Source organism: Triticum urartu, chromosome 3 (assembly GCF_003073215.2).
Source record: "Triticum urartu cultivar G1812 chromosome 3, Tu2.1, whole genome shotgun sequence".
In the NCBI taxonomy this organism is placed as follows: domain Eukaryota; kingdom Viridiplantae; phylum Streptophyta; class Magnoliopsida; order Poales; family Poaceae; genus Triticum; species Triticum urartu.
In genome coordinates this window covers 613,094,295-613,119,885 of record NC_053024.1, presented here as the reverse complement: position 1 = coordinate 613,119,885, position 25,591 = coordinate 613,094,295, and the positions used below count along the sequence as shown (strand labels likewise).

Genomic DNA, 25,591 nt, shown 5'->3' with positions numbered 1-25,591 from the left:
AGCGTGCCACCGCGGAGAAAAAAACTCATGAATTAACTTGCAGGGGCCTGCCCCCCTCCCAACAATCAACAATTTTAGTAAAAGCAACTAGTAATTATCAACAATATACGTACTCGCCCCCCCCTCCCTATACTTGAATCCTGGCTCCGCCACTGTTAACTTGCATGATGGAATGGAATTAGGAGGATCTGCTGATCAAAAATATCTGTGATGGACCGATACCAAAATGCGCCGATGCTTGACACTTGTAGTAGATAATCTCGTAGCCGTTGGATGGATCGCGGGACAACTGTCCGATCGCTCCCCAGTGAGCCATTGTGGTGTGCCAGTCTTTGCAAGATGAGTCATGCTGCACTCTCTGCCAAATCGTTTTTTCCTTTGTTTTTGTGCAACGTGCCGACCGTCGGATCATCGCAATACAGAGCATGTTGTGGTCATCAATTGCGGCATGGACCATATTGCGATCACCTTCAGTTTGCACGAGGTGGGCCTTTTGTCACCCTTTGCTACACGGTCCATGCTGCGGTCACCCGTTGCAACATGGTCAATGTTGCAATTTGTCGTTGTTGCATCACCGTCGTCGTTTGTAGTGGGGTTGTCTGCAACATCTGTGCGTTCATAGTGGCCGACTTGTAGCGTTGGATATCTTCCTCGTGCCAGTGGCGTGGCAACCTCTGCCGACCAGTGGTAGGAGAGGAGCCGACCAGTGGTGGGAGAGGAGCGGGAGAAGAGGATGAGCCCCCTCGTAATCCATTTTATGTCGTTCTGCAGCACCAGGTAAGGAAAAGAGATAGCCCCGCCATAGCCGGATCGTGGCCTCATGGGTGAAGAAGCATGGATGGTGGTTCGTCGGAGAAAGAGGAACGACATGATTATTTGTTGGCCAGTCGGTTGAGAACCGGGTTGGGCAGTCCTAGAAGACGCATGGCGATCGTTCGGTGTGACCAGCGGCTATGTTTGGATCATTTGCCTTACTAAAGGGGGGTTTGGGATTATACGTTCCTACACCGCCCACCTCCTCCCCTCTCTCGGTTTTTATTTTTCCATCTATCTTTGGTTTTTATTCAATGATTTTTTTAAATCGCTTTAACCGGCCAATCTTTTATTGGCTTTACCAAATAAAAAATTGATTGCTTTGGTAAGATAATAAATGCTTATCAAATAAAATCCTAGAATTCTTTTGGCAAACATTTATATTTATAAAATAACATTAATATGAAAGTCAAAACACGTGCCAATATGCTACTCCCTCTGTTCGAAAATACTTATCGAAGAAATGGATAAAAATGGAGGTATCTAGAATAAAAATACGTGCGGATACATTCATTTCTCCGACAAGTATTTTCAAGCGGAGGGAGGAAGTAGTTCTGGAACACCCCAAAGAGTTGGAATATTTTATGTGCAGCCAACAAATTGGCTAACGCTGATGCTCCTAATCACCATCCTAATCTGTAATCAACATCCTTATTTTAAGAAATGGAACCTTTTTCTTTTGGGGGCTGAACTCTTCACAGGCACAAGCATAACACACATATGCGGTAGCTCCTTTATCTGATTTGTGTATGTATCTCTGCATCAGACAAGCACCAAACCTGCCCAGAGAATATCCAAAACAGTGGTATTACTGGTAGAGAAGGTACTGACGCTCAGGTGCATGCATCCAGCACCCCCTTGGTGTGCTATATAAACCGCCCCAGCTCGCTCACTGTCCAGCACAAGGCAGCACTGCCCAAACCACCTCCTTGGCCTCTAGCTAGCTACCGCCCAACGCGCCATTAGCAGCAGCAGCAGCGGTGGACCGGTGGTAGCAACCGATCGGCACCCATGGCCCAGATGCTCTCCGCCATGACCATGACGATGGACACCGTCCCCACCGCCCCCGCCATTATGCCCGCCCAGCCCATCTGCCTGGACGCGCCGCTGTCGGGCTCGGGCATCGCCGTGCTGTCGAGGCAGGCCGTGCACCCGGACGGCCCGCCGTCGGCGCTCGGGGACCTCACGCTCTCCGTCTCCGACCTGCCCATGCTGTCCTGCCACTACATCCAGAAGGGCCTCTTCTTCCCCGCCCCCGACGTCCCCATGGCCTCCCTCGTCTCGCTCCTCGTCTCGTCGCTCTCCCGCGCGCTCGCCGTCTTCCCGGCCCTCGCCGGCCGCTTCGTCACCCTCCCCGACGACCGCATCGTCATCCGATGCAACGACGCCGGCGTCGAGTTCCGCCACGCCGTGGCACCGGCCCTGTCGCTCAACGACTTCCTCGTGCCCAACGCCGACGTCCCCACCAGGCTGACCAAGGACCTGTTCCCCATGGACCGCACCGTGAGCTACGAGGGCCACCGCCGCCCTCTCACGTCGTTCCAGCTCACCGTGCTCGGCGATGGCGCCGTCTTCATCGGCATCGTCGCCAACCACGCCGTCGTGGACGGCACCTCCTTCTGGCACTTTTATAACACCTGGGCCGCCCTTTGCCGCGGCGCGTCGCCCAGGCTGCCGGACTTCCGCCGCAACTTCTTTGGCGAGTCAACGGCCGTCCTCCGCTTTGCCGGCGGCGTGGGCCCCGCCGTGACCTTTGACGCGGACGCGCCCCTTCGCGAGAGAATCTTCCACTTCAGCAGGGACGCAATTCGCGAGCTGAAGGCGATAGCCAACCGTCGGTCGAGCGCCGGTCAAGATGCCGAGGTTTACGGCAAGATGGCGCACGACCCGAAGAACCAGGAGGCCCGCGGCGAGATCTCGTCGTTCCAGTCACTGTGCGCGCAGATATGGATCTCGACGACGCGCGCGCGGAAGCAGCTCGACGCCGACGCGACGACGACGCTACGCCTGGCGGTGAACTGCCGTCACCGGCTGCGCCCGGCGGTCTCCCCGGCCTACTTCGGGAACGCCATCCAGAGCGCGCCGACGACGGCGACGGTGGCGGAGCTGGCGTCCAACGACCTGCGGTGGGCGGCGTCGAGGCTGAACGCGAGCCTGGCGGCGTACGGCGACGAGGCGATACGCGGGGCCGCGGCGGGGTGGCAGGCGGCGCCCCGGTGCTTCCCGCTGGGCAACCCGGACGGCGCGGTGGTGACGATGGGCAGCTCCAACCGGTTCCCGATGTACGAGGGCAACGACTTCGGGTGGGGCCGCCCCCTGGCGGTGCGCAGCGGGCGCGCCAACAAGTTCGACGGCAAGATGTCGGCGTTCCCGGGCCGCTCCGGGGACGGCAGCGTGGACATCGAGGTGTGCCTCGCGCCGGACACGATGGCGGCGCTGCTCCGCGACGACGAGTTCATGCAGTACGTGTCGTGCCCGGCGCACCTGTTGTGATCGATCGATGTACCCCTACCGGTCAGTGCGGGCTCGCGACCGTCCGTGCGTGCGTGCGCAAGTAGGGCCGCCATGACATGTCGTCAAGCTGCCTGGTTGGTGTGCGGGAAGAAGCCATTTCGGGACGAGGTGGTGCGCGCGGGCGGTGGGCCTGGTACTCGTATGTAGTGCTTGGATTGACTAGTTTAGGCAGCGACGTTTGCTGAAGGAGATGATGGATTGTGGAACTGGTAACTGAAAATAAGGTTGTGAAAGTGTTTGATTGCACAGTGCTCATGAGTTCTCCTTGTCGATGTACCGATGGCATATGTGTGGCTTTCTGACACACACAGTACAGACTTATACTGTACACCAGCGCGTCTCCTAATAGGACACTAGCTAGTCAGATTAAGACATGAAATATATCCTTGAGACTCGCTAAATTCCCAGTATGCGGCGGCTTAACAAATAATTCCTCCTTATTCCGTGCGCTGTCCAGTAATGTATTCCAGTCGTTTCAAAACATAAACCATATGTGAATACATCTATTTGAGCGTCAATTAATTCCGGATGAAGGAAGTATAAGATAAGACTAATTGGCTGAGTACTACTTTGATAAGGGTGTGGCTAGAGCTTAGTCGACTGAGACTTAACAAAGTGTAGGAGTTACTCCGAAGATATGATAAGACCACCATTGTCAATCCTAAGGATGGAGTACATGAGTTTTGTTGGAACCGTAACCTTGCTTTTAAGGGCGGTAGCACCCAGACCTTGTGATGATCGACGGATTTTTAAGGTTCTGTTTGTTTGGGCTTTTGCTTTTGCAGTTTTTTCACTTTGCCCAAAAAGCCACAGAAGCTCCTAAATAGGTGCTTTTGCAGCTTTTATCGCATTTGGAGCTCAATATTGTTACATTGATTCATCAAAAGACAAAAAAAAGCTTTAAAAGCATCTATTTAGGAACTTTTATGGCTTTTTGGTCAAAATGAAAAAGCTGCAAAAGCAGAAGCAAAAGCCCAAACAAACAGGGCCTAAGAAGACCCCCCCCCCCCCAAACCTAACCTTCTTTCTAGCCTCTCCGAATCTCGAGGGCGAGATTTATTTTGGAATCCCAAAATTCTAAATTTTGGAATGTTATATTAAATAAGTAGTTGTGATTGTTTGTTGATTGTTGTTTGATTAATTGTATGGAATCGAGTGGAATTTGGAAGTTTTTGAAAGTTGAATGAGACGGAAGAAAAGGACTTTTCAAGTGCCAGAACATATAAAAAGGGAGAAAAAAATAGAAGAAAGTTTTACACAAATTTTCATGTAAGATCTCATAAATATAGCATTGACTGAGACTTCGTTAAATCTCAATCGACTAAGATTTATAAATCCCGCTTTGGATAATAGTTAATACTCCTTCTGGTCGGGTTTATAGGATCGGTGTGAGCTATAGGTCCTAGTCGGGTTTATAGGATCGGTGTGGGCTATGGGTCCTCAATTTGACTAACGAATATGTGTTATATACCATCAAAAGCGTATCACTGGATACGTATTAGAATACAGTTTTCAAACACATAGTTCTAGAGGGCATATAACATATATTTTTGCGGTTTCACATGGATTGCAGTTTTCTATGTTTGTATTCAAAGGCACATACTAACAATTGCGGTTTTCTATCACATGGACAGCGTAATTATTGGCTAAATGTTTGTATTAAGAAATCAACATACATTGTACATTTTGAAATGGATGGAGCTCTAAAATGTAGTAATGTGAACTATCCTCACTTTCAAAAACACTACTCTAGCAATCAAGTCATAGAGTCATAGAATCTTTTCATCATACATAAAACATAACAGTTGTTACTTATATTATTCTCTCTAGCATTGGCCATTGTGGTATATTCCATTTCAAGGACTCCAAAAAGCATATGAGTGTAATGGCATATGTATTTTTTTCAATACTGGGAAGAATAATTTCAAAAAAAACTTGAAAGAATTTTGGCAATATACCTGAGTGAACGGAACTTATATATGAAGTATAGATTATATGCGCTTTGGTTCGCTCATGTTGTTGTGTTTTGTAATAGAGACCCGATGTATGTGGTATCAGTTTGATATTCATGAATTCCGCATTTATCGAAGATATGCGTTGATGGAGAAAATTCTGTAGACTACTTATTCTGGCTATCAAACAAAGATTATTGTCTACAATACTTCTGTCAGGTGAATATAATATTAGGTTAGTAATTTGTTTGAATATATAAATTGCAACCAGTAGACATAAAAAGGGAGGCCATCTAGAGATAATATAACTTTGTGGATAGTTTTATTCTTTACTCTTTTTTTGTGAAGAGTTTTATTGTTTACTCGTAAGGTCAACTCCATAATTTATGTATAAATTTTATGAATTCCCCATTATCACACATATGTGCCCCACGAAAAAAACTATGGACCAATAATTATCATGATCATAGCACATGTTGAGTAAATAGGCAATTTTTTATTAATTTAATCCAGAAAATGATCATGAACATGGCATTGACAGCATTAACGACATACTGATTACAATCTAGATAAGCACATACTAGTTTAGATTGCTTACCACATAACTGCCCGTCACTATTAACTGGATTGCTTACAACGGATGGACGTTTGCCATGATAACCTGTTACGAGTGGCAGGTTACCGGTGACGGACACGTCCGTCCAATTTGTTTCCGCCACCAATAGCCAATTCTCCTTTTTTCTGAAAGAAAGTTCGAGCTTTATTCATTAGAAATAATCATTACATCGTTTATGAGGATTGGTACAATTGTATTATGTGGTTCCTCCAGCCAATCAGAAATGAAGGAAAATCTAGCCAACTTGGCAAGTTCATGAGCAACTTTATTTGCTTCTCTATTACAATGCTCGAATCTAGAAATAGGAAAACCGCAAGCTAAGTGAAAACAGTCGTAAAAAATTGCAGTTGATGCCCCCGACGATCGTCCTGCTTCGTTCATGGTCTCGATCACCTCCATATTATCTGAGTTAATAATTATTTATGCGATTACAACCCGTCCTTTGCGCAAGTGATAGGCCGAATTTTAATGCCAAAGCTTCAGCCATCAGGACATCTGCACACCAGTAATTCTTACCATTTCCCCCACCGATGAACCTACCTTTATCATCTCTTAAGACCGCCCCGATCATACCCCTGAGAAGGTCGTGGTCAAAAGAATCATCAACGTTAAGTTTAACAAATCCCGTCGGGGGGCTAGACCATCCTCCTCTTTTCATGGAAGCCTTAGGCAAGTAGGCATTAACAAATTTATCGGTGAGAGTGCGTATCCCCATGGATATCTGTTGTGCATTCTGAGTAGTCTCATTGTGTACCAATTTGTGCATTTCCCACCACAAGTACCAGGCTGATATGGCAATCATGTCACGCACATTTCGAGTGCCCATAATACATAGTTCCTGATCTGTTAATGAAAGTAAATATTCCAAGACTGCCTCACCCGCATAGTCTATTTTACAAGTTCTGTCGATAATATCTTCCATCCCTAGTCTTCTCTAGACTTTTTTTGCTCTGTCACATAGGAACAGCAGATGTTTTGTGTCTTCTGGCCCAGATGAGCAGGCAGGACACTCAGGCGATACTTTCACATGTCTATTAGCTAACTTAATATGACACGGAAGAGTGCCGTGAAGTGTACGCCAAATAAATATTTTAACCTTTGCTGGACAAGCAAGTTTCCAAATCCTTCCCCAAATAGAATTGACCGTGGTACGTCCCATCCCATTGGTATGTCGTAACTTGTTCCCATATTGGTGGTCTCATTCAACAAAATAAGCAGACTGAACTGTAAAGATCTCATTTTTTGTGATATTCCAAGCTACGAAATCTAGCATATCATGTTACGTAGAAGGAAAAGAATTTTATGAGACGAGGTCTCATGGGTTAGCAGGTGAGACCCATCCTGATTTCAGGGGGGGGGAGATTAGATGCTTTGTGATTTGTGAATGCCACGTGTCATCCATCAGGATGAGTCTCACCTGCTAACCGTGAGACCTGGTCTCATATAATTTTTTTTCATAAACATCAATAAGCCATAGAGTCTGTCTAAGAAGATCTTCATCCCAACTATTTAGGATTTGATCAATCAAATCTGCTACCTTCCGTAACAACTGGCATCCCTTGGGGGTAACAATCTTACGGTTTGCACAATTTAAAATCCAGGCGTCCTCCCAAATGTCAATATTCTGCCCATTTTCCATTTGCCAAATATGACCACGCTTCATGGAGCTCACACCCGCCATAATACGTTGCCAGGTGAAGGAAAAACCCTTCTTCAGGTCAGTGTTCAACAAATCAACGTCAGGATAGTATTTGACTCTCAAAATAGTAGCACATAGAAAATCCGGATTCTAGATAAGACGCCAAGCCTGTTTAGCCGGCATAGCGAAGTTGAAACAATGGATATGCCGAAAACCTATTTTTCCTTGATTCTTTGGTACACACATTTTTCACCAAACCATCCAATGCATTATCTTTTAGCTGTCCTCGTCCAATGCAAGCCTAGCCAATTCTCCTAGTAGTGCGTTGACCATCCGCCACTCATGCGAGTCCGTCCCAATCCGCCTGGCGCATTTTGCCGGGTGCGCGACGCCTCCGCTCTCCCGATCTGCCTGCGCGCACCCGGACCTGGACCCTCGTGCCGTCGTGCGCGCGCGGGCCGCGTAGGGTAAACCCTTTTGCTCCGCACCACCGCGGTCGTCAGTGCGTGCGTGCGCGTTTCGCTGCACCCGCGGCCACGTGTTGCTCGGGTCCTACCGGTCTCCGGTCCCCGGTCTCCTCCCCCCGCTAATCACACCTGACGTTTGAGCATTTCACGTCCTGATCGCCCTCCAGTGGAGCCCATCATCACTCATCAAGGGGGGGCCTTGACGCTGGCAGCGACGTCCCTCTTTGTCGCGGCCCGTAAACCTGCACACCGAACACGAGGAACGCCACATCCTGATGCCACGGCAATCACGATTAAACAATGTAAAACGCACTGCGCCCTTAGATTACTCCTCTAGCACTAGTAGGCAGCACAGCAACGCCGTCCACAGCCGTGATGTGATGCGAGCAGGGCAGCTAGCCTGCGCTCCTCTGACCGCGACTAATTAAGCATTAACCCGTGGGATCACGCACATGGTAATACCACTGGAGATACGCGTCCCGATCCTACACTGTAGGAGAGCTCCGTTGCGTTGCGTGCGCCCCGCCTAGTGGCCGGCCGCCTGACATAAACCGCGTATGGGCGCCCGGCGGGCCGAGCGCACCTTCGTGGCCGGCACCGGAGCCACCCGATCGCCGACCCACTTGGGAAACTATGTTTTCTAAGACCCACTTGGGCGGAATTATTACACCGACGTGTCAGCGCGCGCCGCGTGCAGCCGGTGCACCCACGCAGTGGCCGTCTACCTGGCACGATCGATCCGCATCTACTAGTGTCAGTAGCAGTACTGCGAGAGCATTTTCGTTACGTAGACGGAATAATGATAAAATAAAAGCAATGGATGGCGCATTTCCGGGCGCGGTGCCGGGTCAACTCGCGAGGCTTGTGCGTGCGGTGCAGCGAGCAGCGGCATATGCAGCTCACCACTCCAGTTATTTGGTTAGAGTGCAAGCTTTGGTGTGCGCCACGGCCAGTGCCGTCAGGTTCAGTGAACGCCTGGGTTCCCCCTAGAGCCTGCCAGCCTGCCTGCCTGCCTGCCTGCGTGCCTAGACGAAACGGATGGTGGCGACGGGCGGAGAAAAAGCGAAAAGGGGGGGATAAGATCTGCCTGAATCCCTCCATGCATGCATGAAAAAGGTCACGCGCGGCATCATCATCGGGGGAGCGAAGGGGACGGCATTAGCGGAATCTGGCCCGTAGCTCTCACAGGGCTTATAGGGCGACGTGTCGGGCGCGAGGAGCACCAGCTTAGAGGTGCGCTCTGTGGACAGACCGGGCTGCGCGAGTCGGCGTCAGCCGGCCCATATTTATTGGACCAGCCTGCATATTTAAGCCGTCGATGGATGGATGGCCGCGCCGGGCCGAAATCCCGTCTGGGACGGTTGCACCCAGGCCACAGCAGCGTATATATAAACAAATGCCACCAGAATACACGCAAAATAATGCTCGCCATAGATCGAACAGCAATCATGAGAATGGGATGGGCCTCGCATAAGAAACACGTATCAATTTGAAGTCGAATAAAAATCATTGAGTCGTCCATGTCAGCAGCACAACGAATGGATTAAGAACACGACCGGCGAACAAAGTCCAACGATTTTATAAGCTGAAGCGTATTATTTGGCCATTTTCCGAAACCAAAGGATAATGGTCCGTTAGACAGATTATGATGAAAAGGGTATCAAATTCGAATAAGAAAAAAAATACGAGAGCAATGCATGGACTTCAGAATATTATCCTACTCCGGCCAGTCGGCAAACCTTGAATAAATACATCGGACCAGTGAACTGCTTTTATTTTGTTCAGCCGGCTGCTTTAATTTTTCTCAGCCTTGATGCCATTCATAGAGATTCCTATAACGATCAAAACCCACTTCTGCACTGACAAAACTAACAGATATCTACCATAGCGAAAGCCAGTGCCACTAGGAAAAGGAAGAAAAAAAATCCCAGTGAAGCAGAGCCCTAGTGTTTATAGGGTTGCACAAAACAGTAGCTACAACTTGAAATAATGAAATCGATGGCAGTCTATGAATCAAAAAGTACATTAACAAACACTAGTAAACAGACTAGTTCAAACAGTATAATCAGTTGTCAAAGCCAACTAGTGTTAAGCAGCTAGTTTGGGATTGCTCCTCCGCCACAGGCAAATGGAAATGGATAAGAGGCTTGTGGATTGACGTGTTAAGATAGGGTTGCCAATACTGGTGGTGGTGAATTCAGGCTAACATTCTGAGGCACCCACCATTCAGTAAAAATAAGAAGACAATACAGAATGAAATTGTTGTACGGATAAACATGTGCAAGGATGTCTATGGGTTAAAAATGTCCAAATCTGTTCCCTTTTTTCTTTTTGACAATGCATGGATGATTAAAAAAAAGGACATGTCAAGACTGGACATCTCCCTGACAAACAATTACTGATAATATGTACATGTCGGAAAAATATTGATAATATGTATTCTACACTAGACTTCACTGATATAAGAAACAATTGAAATAAAAAGGGAACAAATTAGTGCAGTTCAACACAAAAATCAATATATACAAGTCTTTCAACCTCAAGTCCAGTTTCAGCAAAGGGAGTTAGGAGTTTCTATATAAAAAAAATTAAGAGTCGATTAATCTATTGTGTATACAACATGTTTATTCAATACAACTGAAGCCTTATCCCTTCAAGAATCAAACTACATCAGCAATAGCCACTTGTCATCAAAGGCTACATTGCAGACATCACTAAAATAATTATAAAACAGGAAACGTAAGTTCAACAAATACAGTGGAAGCATGTATCCTTAGATAAACAATACCGCATTAGTCACATATCATATCAAAGCCTCGGGACATCGCAAATGAGCAAACTGGTGGCCCAAGTAAATCCATAACTCTTATAGAAGGATGTGTGCTATATGTCCAACCCTTGATCATTCTTAGACGAGGACACCACTGACTGTTAAGTAACGCTAGGTTCAGAAAAGACCGATAGTGTATTCCAAGAAACAACAGTTCTGGCACACAAAAACCAAACAGTTCCATATTGGGCTTTTAGATGGGAAGTGGCAAGCTACTAAACCTTTAGATCGACTGCATATTCAGGAATATTCATGACTATACCACACACAATGTTCCGTATTTAAGTAAACTCCCTCCTCACATAGAAGAAAGAATCTGTGCTACTAAGAAATAAGACTAGAGACAGTTACAGAAACTTAGCTTCACTACCTTATCTCACAGTTTCATTACAGACTACAGCAGCAGCAAGAAAGCAGCAAGGCACAGCTTACCCAATAACCAACTCAACGTGAACTCATGGAACGAAGAGTAAAAATCATATGTACAATGAAACCTTTAAATACAGATAAAGAGCATTGGTGGACCTTTTTAATTACATTTTCAGGTAGGTGGAGCAACATAATTGTGGCCCATATCAAAAGCTAGCTTCGACTCTGCTAGGTTATTACCAAGATTACAGCGGGCTAACATTTTAGCCATTCCTGAAGACAACTAGAACCAAGCATCATAATATAAAGTGGGCATATGATATTCCTAGTTACCCAACTGATGATATTCCCAGCATTGACTACTAAATCCAAAGATTCTACTTCAACAATCAGGTATCAGTTCTCAGATACTCTGATTTGGCACTGTTCCGCCTTTACAGTCCAAATTTATTGTCTCCACAATAAAATCATGCCATTACATAGTGCCATCATCAACATTACCATCCAGCAGCACGAGTCACCAGTTTCGTGGTATATCATGATGTCTGTGCTATTGCATATTATGTCATGCATTTTGCGACAAGATCAAACATTATGTGGATTAAAACTGGAAAAAAGTGTTAAAACTTATCAAAAGGAAACAAGTCCGTTCTCTTGGCTTTTTGGATGCAAATGCCCCAATGTAAAACTGTCAGATAAAGATATGTGCATTGGTGCAAAACACGGCCTTTCTTGGAGATACGCTACTTTCTACCCTTTTTCAGCTTAAAGCTTGGACATGCCTCTTTTATATAAGCATAAAGAATAAAATCAATTAGAAAATAGAATCCAAGTAGAGATGACAACATTGCGTTATAGTTCAGGCAAGAGGATTACGGCACAGGTGCACAGCCTTTAGGAGCTGACAAATTTCCAGACAACATCTCAATGAAGTTTTTTTCAGTTGCGAAACAAGGGCAGAAGTGAAGATATGAAAATGGTATGCAGCACTCTACGCTCAAGATATGTCTAATGTTGCAGTCATGCAAGGATATTGGTACATCAGTGCAAAAGAAGGTTGGGAGCAACCTAACTACAGGAGCTGCATAACTAGGAAAGTTAGTGTCGGCTATGTTGAAGTGGTTGTCACAAGAATAGAAAATAGGACCATATTTTTTCTGATTTTAAAAGGCAATGATATTTTTCTGATTTTAAAGGATAATGATAACATCTGGTATATCATTGAAGACACTGCGATCAACCAATAAATATACACCACGGTACAGCATATTGGCTCTTAGGAAATTTGATAAGGACTTCAGAAACACACCGAACAATAAGTTATTCAGCTTACAGTATGCAACGCAAAAAGGTTCCTCCAACAACTGCACATTATGTAAGAAGCTCAAACATTATGTGGATTAAACTGAAAAAAGAACATCAAAACTTATCAAAAAGGAACAAGTTTGTTCTCTTGGCTTTGGTTGCAAATGCGGCACTATAAAATCTGTCAGATAAAGATACGTGCAGTGGCACAACAGCTTGGATATGCATCTTTTGCAAGCATAAAGAATAGAATCCATCAGAAAATAGAATCCAAGTAGAGATGATGTCATTGTGTTATAGTTTCAGGCAAAAGTATTACGGCACAGGTGCACAGCCTTTAGGAGCTGACAAGTTCCCAGACAACATCTCAATGAAAAGCTTTTCTCTGTTGTAACACAATGGTATGCAGCGCTCTACCCTCGAGATATGTCTAAAGTTACAGTCACGCAAGGATATTATGACATCAGTGCAAAAGAAGATTGGGTGCAACCTACAGGAGCTGCATAACTAGGAACTTCAGTGTCAGCAATGTTAAGTGGTTGTCACAAGAACACAAAATAGGACCATATTTCTTCTGGTTTTAAAGGATAATGATGATGTCTGGTATTATCATTGATCAAATTGTGATCAACCAATAAATATACACCTTGGTACAGCATATATGAGCTCTTAACAAACTTGAGAAGGACTTTAGAAACGCATCAAACAATAAGTTGTTCAGCTTAGAGTATGCAAAGCAAAAAGGTTCCTCAAACAACTACACATCAGTATATTACTCATGGAAGCTCTGAGAATCCTAGTCCAGTAAGTGCAATGTTATTTCACATTTCGAGTCCAGCAAAACAAAGGGTAATATAATTCGAAAGAATATACAAGAGCTCCTAAATAGCACAAAGGACTAGGGTGAGTTTGCCCAAGTCAGGTGCTTAAAATTTGGAGGTGTACAAAATCTGCGTACATTGTTTCCCATTACGGTGGATTTATTCTGAAACAAATTCGTGCAACATCAATCTAGCTTCGTATGTTTTCCGCAAAAAAAAAAAGATATAGCTTTCTATGGGTCACATTCACTCTCCTTCAGAGCATTACCAATTACACTACGTGACTGCAAGATAAACTGAAGCATGGCAACTCTGAACATATTGTGGCTTTTAAAGTACGAAATACTTGGCTCACATGGTTATGACATAAAACGAGAAAACACTGCAGCAAAATGCAAACTTGCAAAACAAGTGTAGATTTGAGTGTAGAAGCAAAAATTCATATCAAATTTGGTACGCTGTTCAACAAAAGCAATATAATTTGACTGAAAGAAACATAAAATTGAAGTTCCCTGCAATGCCAAGCACCAAACCAGATATACAGATACTAATGGAACAGACTTAAGCACAACTCAGATCAGAGACAAATTATACAGACATCAAGTTGCGAGTACAGCTTCAAAGGTAATCACAAAACGTTTATGGTACAGACCAAATATGTCATAACGCGCAGGCCATAAGCACAAGCACTATAGTAATTCATGTCTCTCAAGCAAATATATACATATACAGAGCAAACCACGAAATCACACTGCAACTTATTCCCACATTAACAGGAATTGAGAAGAACAAACTCACAGCGCATCCTCACACACTTGAACTCCCATCAATACTCTCGACGATACTCGCTGTAATCGTCCCTTGCGGCAGGAGCCACCTTCTCTCCCACCCTCTCTGCCGCCTTTTCCTCCTTATACTTCACACCTTCATCAATCGCAAGCGCCCCAACGCCCCCAGCAACTGCACCCACAGCAAGCCCAGCGCCTAATCCATACCTTTCGCTCGGAGTTGCCCCCTCAGTCCTTCCTCTTTGATCATACTGACCAGTCACACCCTCAGTCCTTCCTTTTGGCTCATACTGCCCAGTCACACCTTCAGTCCTTCTGGGATCATACTGCCCAGTCACACCCTCAGTCCTTCCTCTTTGCTCATACTGCCTGCCATACTCCACAGGTGCAGAGGGCCCTGTGGTGTATTCGTACTGAGATGGAGGCGGTGGTGGCGCAGAGTAGTACCCACTAGGACGGTAGTACTGGTCCGAGCCGTACTGTGGCGGTGCCGAGTAGGTGGGAGGCGGAGGGGCTGGGAAATAGTAGGGGGAGGAGGAAGGAGGTGGATACTGCGGCTCAGGAGGAGGAGGCGAGCGCTCGCGAAGGGCGACGCGGATGCGGAGCTTGCCCTGGGGGCGGCCGGAGGGGCGCAGGAGCGGGAGGGTGATGATCGGTGAGGCGGGGGAATCGGAGCTAGGGTTAGGGCTGGCGGGGAAGAGGAGGTCGCGGAGAGGTGAGCGGGCGGAGCCGACGAGCGGCTTGGGCGAGTCGGACGGCTTGGAGTGGAAGACGTCGAGGGAGAGGAGGAGCGAGGGGTCGTGCGGCGAGAGGTGGGGCGGGAGCTGGAGGGTGATGCGCTCGTTCCACGCGGGCTTGCAGCCGCCGGCGTCGTCGGGGCGGGTGGCGGTGCGGCGGGAGGGATCGAGGTAGGCGACGGCGTAGGCGCGGAGATCGCCGCGGCGCCAGTTGACGTTCTTCAGGTGCTTGCCCGAGACGACGGTGACCTCCAGATCCATGGCCTTGGGGGGCGCCCCCGGCGGGGGGGGCATCGAAGGGGGCGGGGCCTGGTACTGCGGGTGGGGGTGCTGGTGCGGGGGGAGCGGGTGCTGCTGGAGCTGGTGCGGGTGGAGAGGGGAGGGGGATTGGGACGGGGAAGCCATGGCGCGGGGAGCTCTGACCTTCGCGCTTGCTTTGGTGTGGGGGTTGGTGATGAGTCGCTGATCTGATGACTCGCTGGTGAGGCGACCTGCTTGATCCCCGCACCGCACTACGCGGCGCTAGCGCAGCAAACAGCCACTCCGGCACGCGCTTAGGCCGGGAGGCCGGCCCATTACGGGGTGGGGCGCCCCTGTTTATTTCTTTCGTTTTCTTTTGTGTTTTATTTGTTGCTTCATTAAAAATGATTGGCATTTCAAAAAAGATTCTAAATTAAAAAAACGATTCACATATTTGCAAAAGAAAAATCATGATATAAAAATGTTCCAAATTTGAAAAATGTTTCCGGGTTAATAAATGTTCCAAAATTTTAAAAGTGATCACAGAATTTAAAAAAATCGCGATATTTTAAAATATTCCAAAATTTTAAAAATGTTCGCATATTTGAATAATGTTCATGGATTTGAATAATGTTCCCGGATTTCAAAAAATGTTCATAAATTTCAAGAAAAAATGTGAATTCAGAAAAGTGTTCACCAATTTCAAAAAACGTTGACCGGTTTTTAAAAATATTCATGAACTCCAAACATGTTCCCAGATTAAATAAAATGGCGTCAATTCAAAAAATATTTGTGTATTTCAAAAATTGGTCCCGGATTTAAAAAAATGTGACAGATTTTAAAAAATGTTAACAAATTTGAAAATATTCTTGGATTCTAAAAAATGTTCATGAATTTGAAAATTGACCCATATTTTAATAAAATTTAACAAATTTGAAAAATTATGCATGATTTTTAAAAAATTACATGAATTTGAAAAAAATCCTGGATTTGGAAAACTTCATGAATTCTAAAAATTTCAAGAGTTTGAAAAAAGTTCATGAATTTCAAAAAAGGGAAAACAAAAACAAAAAAGGGGGAAAATCCGAATAAAAACAAAGAAAAAGGAAAACCTAGTTTGAAGAAGGTTCTAGAACCTTCCCAAAACTGTTGGGGGAGAAAATCAAAATGGGCCGACCCATAGAGAGGATGGTGAGCAGGGTGGGGATGGGAGGGATATTCTACACATGCGGATAATATAGAATCAAAAAAATGCGGGTGTGGGTGGGTATGCAGCTATACGCGAAATAGGAAGCGCCCAGCAAAGCGCCGTGACGTGAGACCTGGCCATATGGGGCGGCACGGCCCGACACACCAATATAAAGGCTTGGCATGCCACGGCCCATGTCGAACCTTTTATAATAGGGTCATGTCGTGCCAGTCCAAAGGCCTCGGCTCGAGGATCGGCTGGGACCAGCTAGTTAACGAGCGCTCCTTCGCGAGCCTCGCAACAATCAGCGTCACTTGGCATGCTCTCAGCTATTCTTCACGTGTTGCGTTCTGGACGTTTCCTTCGGATTTTATTTTTTTATTTTTCCGCACGCGTTTTCGATTTTTTAAACGGTTTTTTCAGGTTTGTTCGACGTTTTGGTTTTTCCCCGATCTTTCTTAGCTTTTCGATAAAAAAATATTAAAAAAAAGTGTGCGAAAGAAACGCATTTTCTTTTTTTGTTTCGTGAAAGTCACGGTTTTTTTCCGTGAGAGGCATGCTTGTACTTTAGCGACAGTCACGGCCGTGCCTTTCGGAAATGAAAAAAAAACGTGTTTTCTGGTTTTTTTTTCTTTCGTGAGAGTCACGGTTTTGCTTCCGCGAGAGGCACGGTTGTGCTTTCGCGAGACTCACGGCCGTGCCTGTCGGAAAGGGAAAAACAAAACGCATTTTTTGTTTTTTTTTCGCGAGAGTCACGGTTTTGCTTCCGCGAGAGGCATGGCTGTGCTTTCGCGAGAGTCACGGCCGTGCCTCTCAGAAAGGGAAAAAATACGCGTTTTCTATTTTTTTCATGAGAGTCACGGTTTATCTTTCACAAGAGGCATGGTTGTGCTTTCACGAAAGTCACGGCCGTGCCTCTCGGAAACGAAAAAAACGCGTTTTCAGTTTTTTTTTCCTTCCACAAGAGTCACGGTTTTGTTTCCACGAGAGGCATGGGTGTGATTTTGCGAGAGCCACGGGTGTGCCTCTTCCGGAGAGGGAAAAAAACATGCTCCTGGTTCGGTTTTTTCGTCCGATTTTTTTCATGAAAAAAAGTCGTCAAAACCTATGAATATGGGATCTAGTTTTGAAGATCTCGACGCGAGGAATCCAATGATGAAAACGGTTTGAGATTTGGACGTACGGTTTAAAAGATAAAGCGTTTTGAATAAACGAATCTACGAAAAAAGGAAAAACTCCCAGGTTGCGACAAGTGGCACGCTGCATGTGTGCCACTTGTCACGACCTAGAAAAGTGAAGTGTTTTTTGCAACGAGTACTCTTTAATTAGTGATTTTGGGATCGGCTTGGCAGACGCAAAAAAAAGGCCGGCACGGTCCGGCATGCCTGTGGACCGGCCTTTGTTCATTTTTTTCGGCCCTTGTGAGCCGTTTTGGCCTTCTAGGCCTTTTGTTTTTTAGGTTTGAAGGCCAAAAAAGCCTTCTGGGCCGACTTGGGCCGCATGCCGCCACGTGCCGAGATGTGTCGTGCCGACCCATGAATAAAAGGGACGTGCCGGGCTGGCCTTAAGGCCTGGTTTCAGGGATCGGCATTCCCTAAACGGCGCCCGTTGTGCCCGCTACAGGCAACCGCGCAAACGGGCGCACACCTCTCCCTTCTTCACGCGTCTTCTTGGGCCGGCCCATCGTTTTCTTTTTTTCTATTGTAAAGAAACAAAAATGCAAATGCGTCGTGTGGAAATCTATGAATATGGGATCTAGTTTTGAAGATCTCGACGCGAGGAATCCAATGATGAAAACGGTTTGAGATTTGGACGTATGGTTTAAAAGATAAAGCGTTTTGAATAAACGAATCTACGAAAAAAGGAAAAACTCCCAGGTTGCGACAAGTGGCACGCTGCATGTGTGCCACTTGTCACGACCTAAAAAAGTGAAGTGTTTTTTGCAACGAGTACTCTTTAATTAGTGATTTTGAGATCGGCTTGGCAGACGCCAAAAAAAGGCCGGCACGGTCCGGCATGCCTGTGGACCGGCCTTTGTTCATTTTTATTCGGCCCTTGTGAGCCGTTTCGGCCTTCTAGGCCTTTTGTTTTTTAGGTTTGAAGGCCAAAAAAGCCTTCTGGGCCGACTTGGGCCGCATGCCGCCACGTGCCGAGATGTGTCGTGCCGACCCATGAATAAAAGGGACGTGCCGGGCTGGCCTTAAGGCCTGGCTTCAGGGATCGGCATTCCCTAAACGGCGCCCGTTGTGCCCGCTACAGGCAACCGCGCAAACGGGCGCACACCTCTCCCTTCTTCACGCGTCTTCTTGGGCCGGCCCATCGTTTCTTTTTTTCTGTTGTAAAGAAACAAAAAAGCAAATGCGTCGTGTGGAAATCGAACCCGCGGCCTCCTCTTCTTTCGCACCATACGCTAACCACCGCACCACCGTTACCTTATGTGTTCAAAACTATCTTCTTCACTCTTTTCTTCTCATGTCTTTTTTTTTCGTTTTTCTTGTTTATTCGAAAGGGTTTTGTTTTTTTTTGTTTTCTTCATTTCAATAAACTACTTTTCAAATTAATGAACTTTTCCAAAATCGATGAACGTTTTTCGAAATCGAAAAACTTTGTTCCAAATTCGATGAACATTTTTTTGAATTGGATGAACTTTTTTCCAAACTTGATGAATTTTTTTCAAATTCAATGAACTTTTCTTGAATTCGATGAACTTTTTTCCAAAATCGATGAACTCTTTTCCAAATTCGATGAAGTTTTTTCAAATTCGATGAAGTTTTTTCGAATTCGATGAACTCTTTTCCAAAATCGATGAACTTTTTCAAATTCGATGAAGTTTTTTTCAAATTCAATGAACTCTTTTCCAAAATTGATGAATGTTTTTCAAATTTGTGAACTAATTTTCAAAATTGATTTTTGTAAACTTTTTAAAAATCGATGAACTTTTCTGCAATTGATAAACTCTTTTTGAGAATTGATGAATTTTTTTTGAAAATTGATAAGCTCTTTTTGAGAATAGATGAAGTTTTTGTTCAAAATCAATGAACTTTTTCAGATTTTCTGGAAAGTTTTTAAAAATCGATGAACCTTTTCAGATTTTTGTGAACTTTTTGGAAAATTGATGAATTTTTTCGAAAATCTGTGGACTTCCGAGAAAAAAAAACACATTTTTGTCAAAAGAAATCACGCTTTTCTAAAATGTTTTCATATAATTTAAATATCTACGCAGCTACTGTTCTTATGTATCGTCGCGCTGCAATGTTTCATATATTCGTAGTAGCTCGAGTGGTCGGCCAACCACTTACTGGAGGTATTGATTGTGAGTTTGATTCCACGTGCAGCGCCACTTATGTCTGAGTTTTCTTTTTTCGCGCTACTACCTGTGTGTTCGTGGGCCTGGCCCATACAAGCAGGTGTGTGTTAGGAGCTCCCTCAGGGATCGGCTTTGTTCCATGGCGTCCCGGCCCTTTTATTCACGTATTGTGCCAGGCCAAAAATCCGTGCCCACGGGCAGCGCCTTAGAAGCACGGTCCATATGGCCAGGTCTGGATATGACTTGACACAAAAATCTGGCAGCAATCTGCGGGCCAAAGAGTAGAACCTGAATGTGTCTGAAGACCCCCATTGGCCATTGGGCTTGGTTGCTTCTTTCAACGAGCCCGCTCCCAAGGTAAAGAAACCCTCACAAGAAAAAGAAAAAAAAAAGAGCAGCATAATAACCTTTCAGCATAATTGCCAGTGAATCAAGAGAACAAATGGATGAGCAACAAGAGGGAACAGAAAGAAACCCGAGGAATCTCCAAACAATGCTGTCAATTTGTACAAATAAACGCCATGACCTCAAAAAAGAAAATCTAACTATGAATCTTATTCAAAACCAAGCACAGCCAATTGAAAGACAAAATCCAAAATTAATTTCAATGCAAAACGAAATTCAATGGGACTATTGTACAATGCATATATGCAGCTGCCTGTGGACCCTGGCCACTGTTCTTATTGACCAAAATATACATCCAGTGAAATGAAAAGAAAAAACAATGTCACTTGACATTCCAATCAGAATTATTGCATGACAAGTAAAAGAGACACTTGCCTTCCATTTTGTAGCGCTGCACTATTGTTGCTCCAGGTATAATTGCACCGATAGTTTCTACTGTCATGCTCTCAGAAGGATCAGAACCTCCAGGCTCCAGAGGAACACATGATCCAGCTTTATGACCATCCTGAGCAGATATTTAATTATTAATAAAGGCATATATATTGACAAGAGATGAAAGATGGGACAACGACAACCAGATAATTAGTTATAGAGAAAACTAAATCTTGTATTTCAGCGCTGTCCACAAATATTCATATCATACAGAATGCATATCCTGAACTTCAGAATTCTACTGAAAAATGCTAGTCCGTCACTTATAGAAGGCAATGATTTGTTTGAGAATCAGAGTGAATGCATATATTTTTGAGGATCAGAGATCCAGCGAATTTTATGATTTCCAGAGTACAGGTCGGATTGGTACAGACTAGTTGAAACTCAAAACAGCCAATTCAATAGCCCATCCCTCAGTTGAGTAGACCAAAACCTGCTGACTTAAAAAATTCCATGAACCAAGTATACAGATCTTGTTCCCCACAGCAGATGGAAAAGATACACACAGTTGAGTGCTCTCATCACCAATAATCTCCACAGGAGCATTTGCCATCTCTGAAATGGTGAAAGCGGCTTACATCTCTGACCACAATCTCTCGGCCAGTGACCTGGGACATCAACTTGATAGCAACATGGCAGTCATCGCACACACGTAGATTCTTCATTATTCGGATAGAAACTCCTTCAGGTAAACTCAGAAACGCAAATGCTATCGCCAATTTCTCGCTGTGGTGAGTTAAACTAACCTCTTTCTCCTCATCCTCCATATCATGGAACACCATGCTCATGTCTGGTGCATATCCACATTGCCTGATCTTGGCCATCATTTCTTCCAAGTACTCATCGATCTCTCCTTGTCTTGGATGAGATTTATCTCCTGTGCAAAACTGATGCACCTGACCCTTAAGCTCTACCCAGCTGACACCCGGTTCCTTTCTCACGTTCTTCTCCCTCATGTTTTTCCTTAGCTCACTGACATCTCCCCATCTCCTGCTGGTAGCTCGAATATTTGATAGCAGAACATAAGGTGCAGAATCTCGAGGGTCAAACTCAATGACTCGCTCTGCTATCCGCTCGGCCATGTCAAAATTCTTCTGGGTCTTACAAGCAGATAGCAGTGTCTTCCATATGACCCCGTCAGCACGTACAGGCATTGAACAGATAAGGGCCTCTGCTTCATCCAGACAACCTGATCGCCCAAGAAGATCCACGATACAAGTGTAGTGTTTCACACTTGGTTGCAATCCATAAGTCTTGGTCATAAGCTCAAAGAACTCCAAGCCTTCATCTTTAAGACCACTATGGCTGCACGCATATAGCAGGGACAAGAAAGTAACCTCATTAGGTCTTGCCCCTGCATTCATCATCTGTTTAAACAGCTCAACTGCTTTATGTCCTTGCCCATGGAACCCACAAGCTGAGATCATTGCACTGAGAAGAAAAAGATCTGATCCACAATAACCAGAATAAACTCTTTCCGAGTCACCCAAGCATCCACATCGAGAGTACATATGCACAAGGCAAGTAATGACTGGAACAACCTTGTCAACTCCAGCCTTGATAACCTGTGCATGAACTTGCTGACCTTGTGCGAGAGCTGCCAAGTCTGAGCAGCAGGTAATAATACTGACGAATGTGACCACGTCAGCCGCTAGCCCAATACCTCTCATCATGGAGAAATACTCCAATGCTCCCTCAGAATCTCCATGCTGCGCCCTACCAGCGATTGTGGTATTGAATGACACAACTGTAAGAGAAGGAAGAGCTTTGAGAACGGCCTCTCCTTCTGCAAGGCACCCACAGCGCATGTACATGTGAGCCAACGAGTTCCCAACACACATGTCAATGTCCATCCCACACCTGACAACATATGCATGGACCTGGCGCCCAGAGACAAGATCGGAGAGGCCGGCACAGCACCTGAACACGCTCCCAAGGCCAAACTCATCAGGATGCAATCCCTCCCTTCGCATGGCCAGGAAGAACCCCAGGCTATCCTCGTCAAGCCCTGCATTGGTGAGCCCAGCGACCATGGCATTCCAGGTGGCGACATTCCTCGTGGGCATTTCGTCAAACAGCTTCCGAGCGCTTCCAAGGTCGCCGTTCTTGATGTAACCCCCAATCAGAATGTTCCAGGACATGACGTTCGGCTTCGGAATTCTCTCGAACAGGCTGCACGCAGTGGTGAGGTCGCCGAGGTCCGCGTAGGCGAGCATGAGGTTGTTGGTGGTGAAGCGGTCGGCGGCGGCGCCAGAGGTGGCGGCAAAGGCGTGGAGCTGGCGGAGGAGCGGGATGGCGCGGCAGGCCCGGCAGACGTGGGCGAAGAGGGTAGGGTCCGACCAGAGGACGTCCCGGAAGGGGTGGTGGAGGGCATCCTTGAGGCGGCCGCTTGAGCAGAGACGGATGAACTCGCCCTTGGCTTCCGGTGGCCCGGCGGTGAGCGTCTTCACCGCCGGCCTGGCCATGTGCATGTGGCCGTGCGACCGCTCGCGCTACGCCCCCGGAAGCATGGCGAATTTGGGTTTACCGCGACTGGCAATGCAACAAGTCGAACACCTCGACGACATGAACGTGTAGCAATAGGCCTTGGATTTGTATAAAAAACTTTCTTTCAACAATACAAGACATGCCAAAAAACATGAAAATTACAACAAGGAGCAAAAAAAAATGAATATCCAGCATAAGCTGAAGGCGCACCTGTACGATTGATAAACTGGGCGGCTTGATGCCTGCCTCGGTTCAGCCCCTTCATATATATAATGTACAGGAGAGTTACAGAGTTTGGTATAAATACAATGAGGCTGTAATAAGGAAACTATCTATTTGATGGGAGTTTAACTCGCACGCCAAGGTTATTATGAGCCGTGGCACAGTAGGTCTCTAACACGCCCCCGCAATCTGAGCCGGGAACGGCAGTGACGTGAAGACTGGACCGAAAATCGCGGAAGAGAGCTGTAGGTAAACCATTGGTGAAGATGTCCGCAAATTGCAGGGCTGACGGAACATGAAGAACACGAACTGCTCCGAGGGCGACCTTCTCCTGGACAAAATGAATGTCTAACTCGATATGTTTCGTGCAACGATGTTGTACCAGGTTAGCTGACAAGTATACCGCACTTACGTTGTCGCAATATACGATAATAGCAGTCGAGATGGGCCTGTGAAGCTCATGTAATAACTGACGAACCCGGCAAGACCTGCAAAGGCCGCAACAACAACTCTGTACTCGGCCTCTGCGCTAGATCGAGAGACTGTCGTCTGTCGTCGGGCGGGCCAGGAGACGAGATTATATCCAAGATACATGCAAAATCCCGAAGTGGAGCGACGTGTATCCGGCATCCAGCCCAATCGGCATCTGAGTAGGCGGTAAGAGAATGTGTAGCAGTGCGGTGTAAAGAGAGACCATGATCAAGGGTGCCATTAAGGTAGCGAAGGATGCGTTTAATGAGAGAAAAGTGAGGTTCACGAGGATCATGCATATGAAGACAGACTTGCTGGACAGCGTAAGCAATGTCTGGGCGAGTGAGAGTAGCATATTGGAGTGCACCGACAAGGCTACGATAGAGAGAGGGATCCGAGACCGGAGGACCGGTAGAGGAAGGAAGTTTGGCGTTAGTATCAATAGGGGTAGTAACTGAGTGATAGTCGCGCATGCCAGCACGAGATAAGACGTCAAGGATATATTGCCGTTGAGAGAGATGAAGACCAGAAGCCGAACGAGTAGCTGAAATACCGAGAAAGTGATGAATGGGACCAAGGTCCTTCATGGCAAACTCACGAGCCATGGAATTGATGATGGTAGTGAGGAAATATAAGGAGGATGCGGTGAGAACAATATCATCAACATAGAGAAGAAGATAGGCCGTGGAAGGACCTTGATGAAAGATGAAAAGAGAAGCATCGGATTTTGATTCGATGAACCCGATGGAACGAGCGAAGGATGCAAAGCGTTGGAACCAGGCGCGGGGCGCCTGTTTGAGCCCATATAAGGATTTGAGGAGACGACAAACGTGAGTGGGATGACGAGAATCAATGAAACCAGATGGTTGCTGGCTATAGACTACCTCATCAAGATGACCATGAAGGAAGGCATTTTTTACATCAAGTTGGTGGATAGGCCAAGACTGTGAGATGGCTAGAGAAAGAACAATACGAATAGTGGCCGGTTTGACGACAGGGTTAAATGTTTCATCAAAATCAACCCCTGTTTGTTGAGAGAAGCCACGAACAACCCAACGAGCTTTGTGACGTGAGAGAGAGCCATCGGCATTATATTTATGACGGAAGATCCACTTTCCACTCACTATATTTGCGCCAGATGGAGGAGGAACCAAGACCCATGTTTTATTTAGTGTAAGAGCATCGAACTCCTCCTGCATGGCTTGGCGCCAATTGGAGTCCCGAAGGGCTATGAGATAGTTATGAGGAAGAGGGGAAAAGGCTAGGGTCGAAAGGTTGAGGCGATCAATGGGTGGTGGAAGACGACCGGTAGTGGCACGTGTGCGATGAAGAGGTGCAGGAGGTGGTGCCGGCGGAGCCAGGGACGAATATGTGGTAGGCGGGGTGGCCGGAGTGGCAGGGGCAGTAGCCGGCATGGCAGGAGGGGTAGCCGACGTGAGTGGTGTAGGTGGCGTGGAGGGGGAGGGAGGGTCCAGCGTGGGAGAGTGGGGACTAGGGGGTGCATGCATCGTGGGTATGGTTGTAGTACGTGCATGCATCGTGGGTATGGTTGTAGTACGTGCATGCATATCAGATGCAGATGGAGAAGAAGTATGTATAATGGGTGGATCAAAAATTTTAGTGCAACGGGGTGGAGTAGGGGATGGTGATGGTTCATATGGAAAAGTGGATTCGTCGAAAACGACGTGGCGAGAAATAATGATACGACGGGTGGTGAGATCAAGACATCGCTAACCTTTGTGTCGAGGGGGATACCTAAGGAAGACACATTTTGTGGAACGTGGAGAGTTTGTTAGCGGATGTAGAGGTGGTATTTGGATAACATAGGCAACCAAAGACACAGAGGTTTTTGTATGGTGGTGTAGTACCTAAGAGTAAAGTATATGGGGTGAGAAAATTGGTAGACGAAGTGGGACGAATATTGATGAGGAAGGTGGCAGTGTGAAGAGCTTCGGCTCAAAAAGATGGTGGGAGAGAGGCTTGGATG

At 46.2% G+C, this 25,591-nt stretch overlaps 3 protein-coding genes across 3 annotated transcripts; 1 reads left to right on the top strand and 2 right to left on the bottom strand.

The window, feature by feature from the left end:
- The first annotated feature begins 1,702 nt into the window (after positions 1-1,702).
- LOC125545361 (protein ENHANCED PSEUDOMONAS SUSCEPTIBILITY 1-like) lies at positions 1,703-3,573 on the top strand. Its single transcript, XM_048709277.1, has one exon. It carries the CDS (start codon positions 1,825-1,827, stop codon positions 3,304-3,306), a length of 1,482 nt encoding a protein of 493 aa, XP_048565234.1. The 5' UTR covers positions 1,703-1,824; the 3' UTR covers positions 3,307-3,573.
- Positions 3,574-13,887: 10,314 nt separating this feature from the next.
- Positions 13,888-15,329, bottom strand: LOC125545360 (leucine-rich repeat extensin-like protein 1). The gene has a single exon (XM_048709276.1). It carries the CDS (start codon positions 15,254-15,256, stop codon positions 14,153-14,155), a length of 1,104 nt encoding a protein of 367 aa, XP_048565233.1. The 5' UTR covers positions 15,257-15,329; the 3' UTR covers positions 13,888-14,152.
- A 5,252-nt stretch (positions 15,330-20,581) lies between these two features.
- LOC125545359 (pentatricopeptide repeat-containing protein At2g41080-like) lies at positions 20,582-23,042 on the bottom strand. The gene has a single exon (XM_048709274.1). It carries the CDS (start codon positions 22,893-22,895, stop codon positions 20,946-20,948), a length of 1,950 nt encoding a protein of 649 aa, XP_048565231.1. The 5' UTR covers positions 22,896-23,042; the 3' UTR covers positions 20,582-20,945.
- Positions 23,043-25,591: the final 2,549 nt, after the last annotated feature.

Bases quoted from the DNA above. Each gene is read 5' to 3' on its own strand.
- LOC125545361 (XM_048709277.1), top strand. From the start codon at position 1,825: ATGGCCCAGATGCTCTCCGCCATGACCATGACGATGGACACCGTCCCC.
- LOC125545360 (XM_048709276.1), bottom strand. From the start codon at position 15,256: ATGGCTTCCCCGTCCCAATCCCCCTCCCCTCTCCACCCGCACCAGCTC.
- LOC125545359 (XM_048709274.1), bottom strand. From the start codon at position 22,895: ATGCACATGGCCAGGCCGGCGGTGAAGACGCTCACCGCCGGGCCACCG.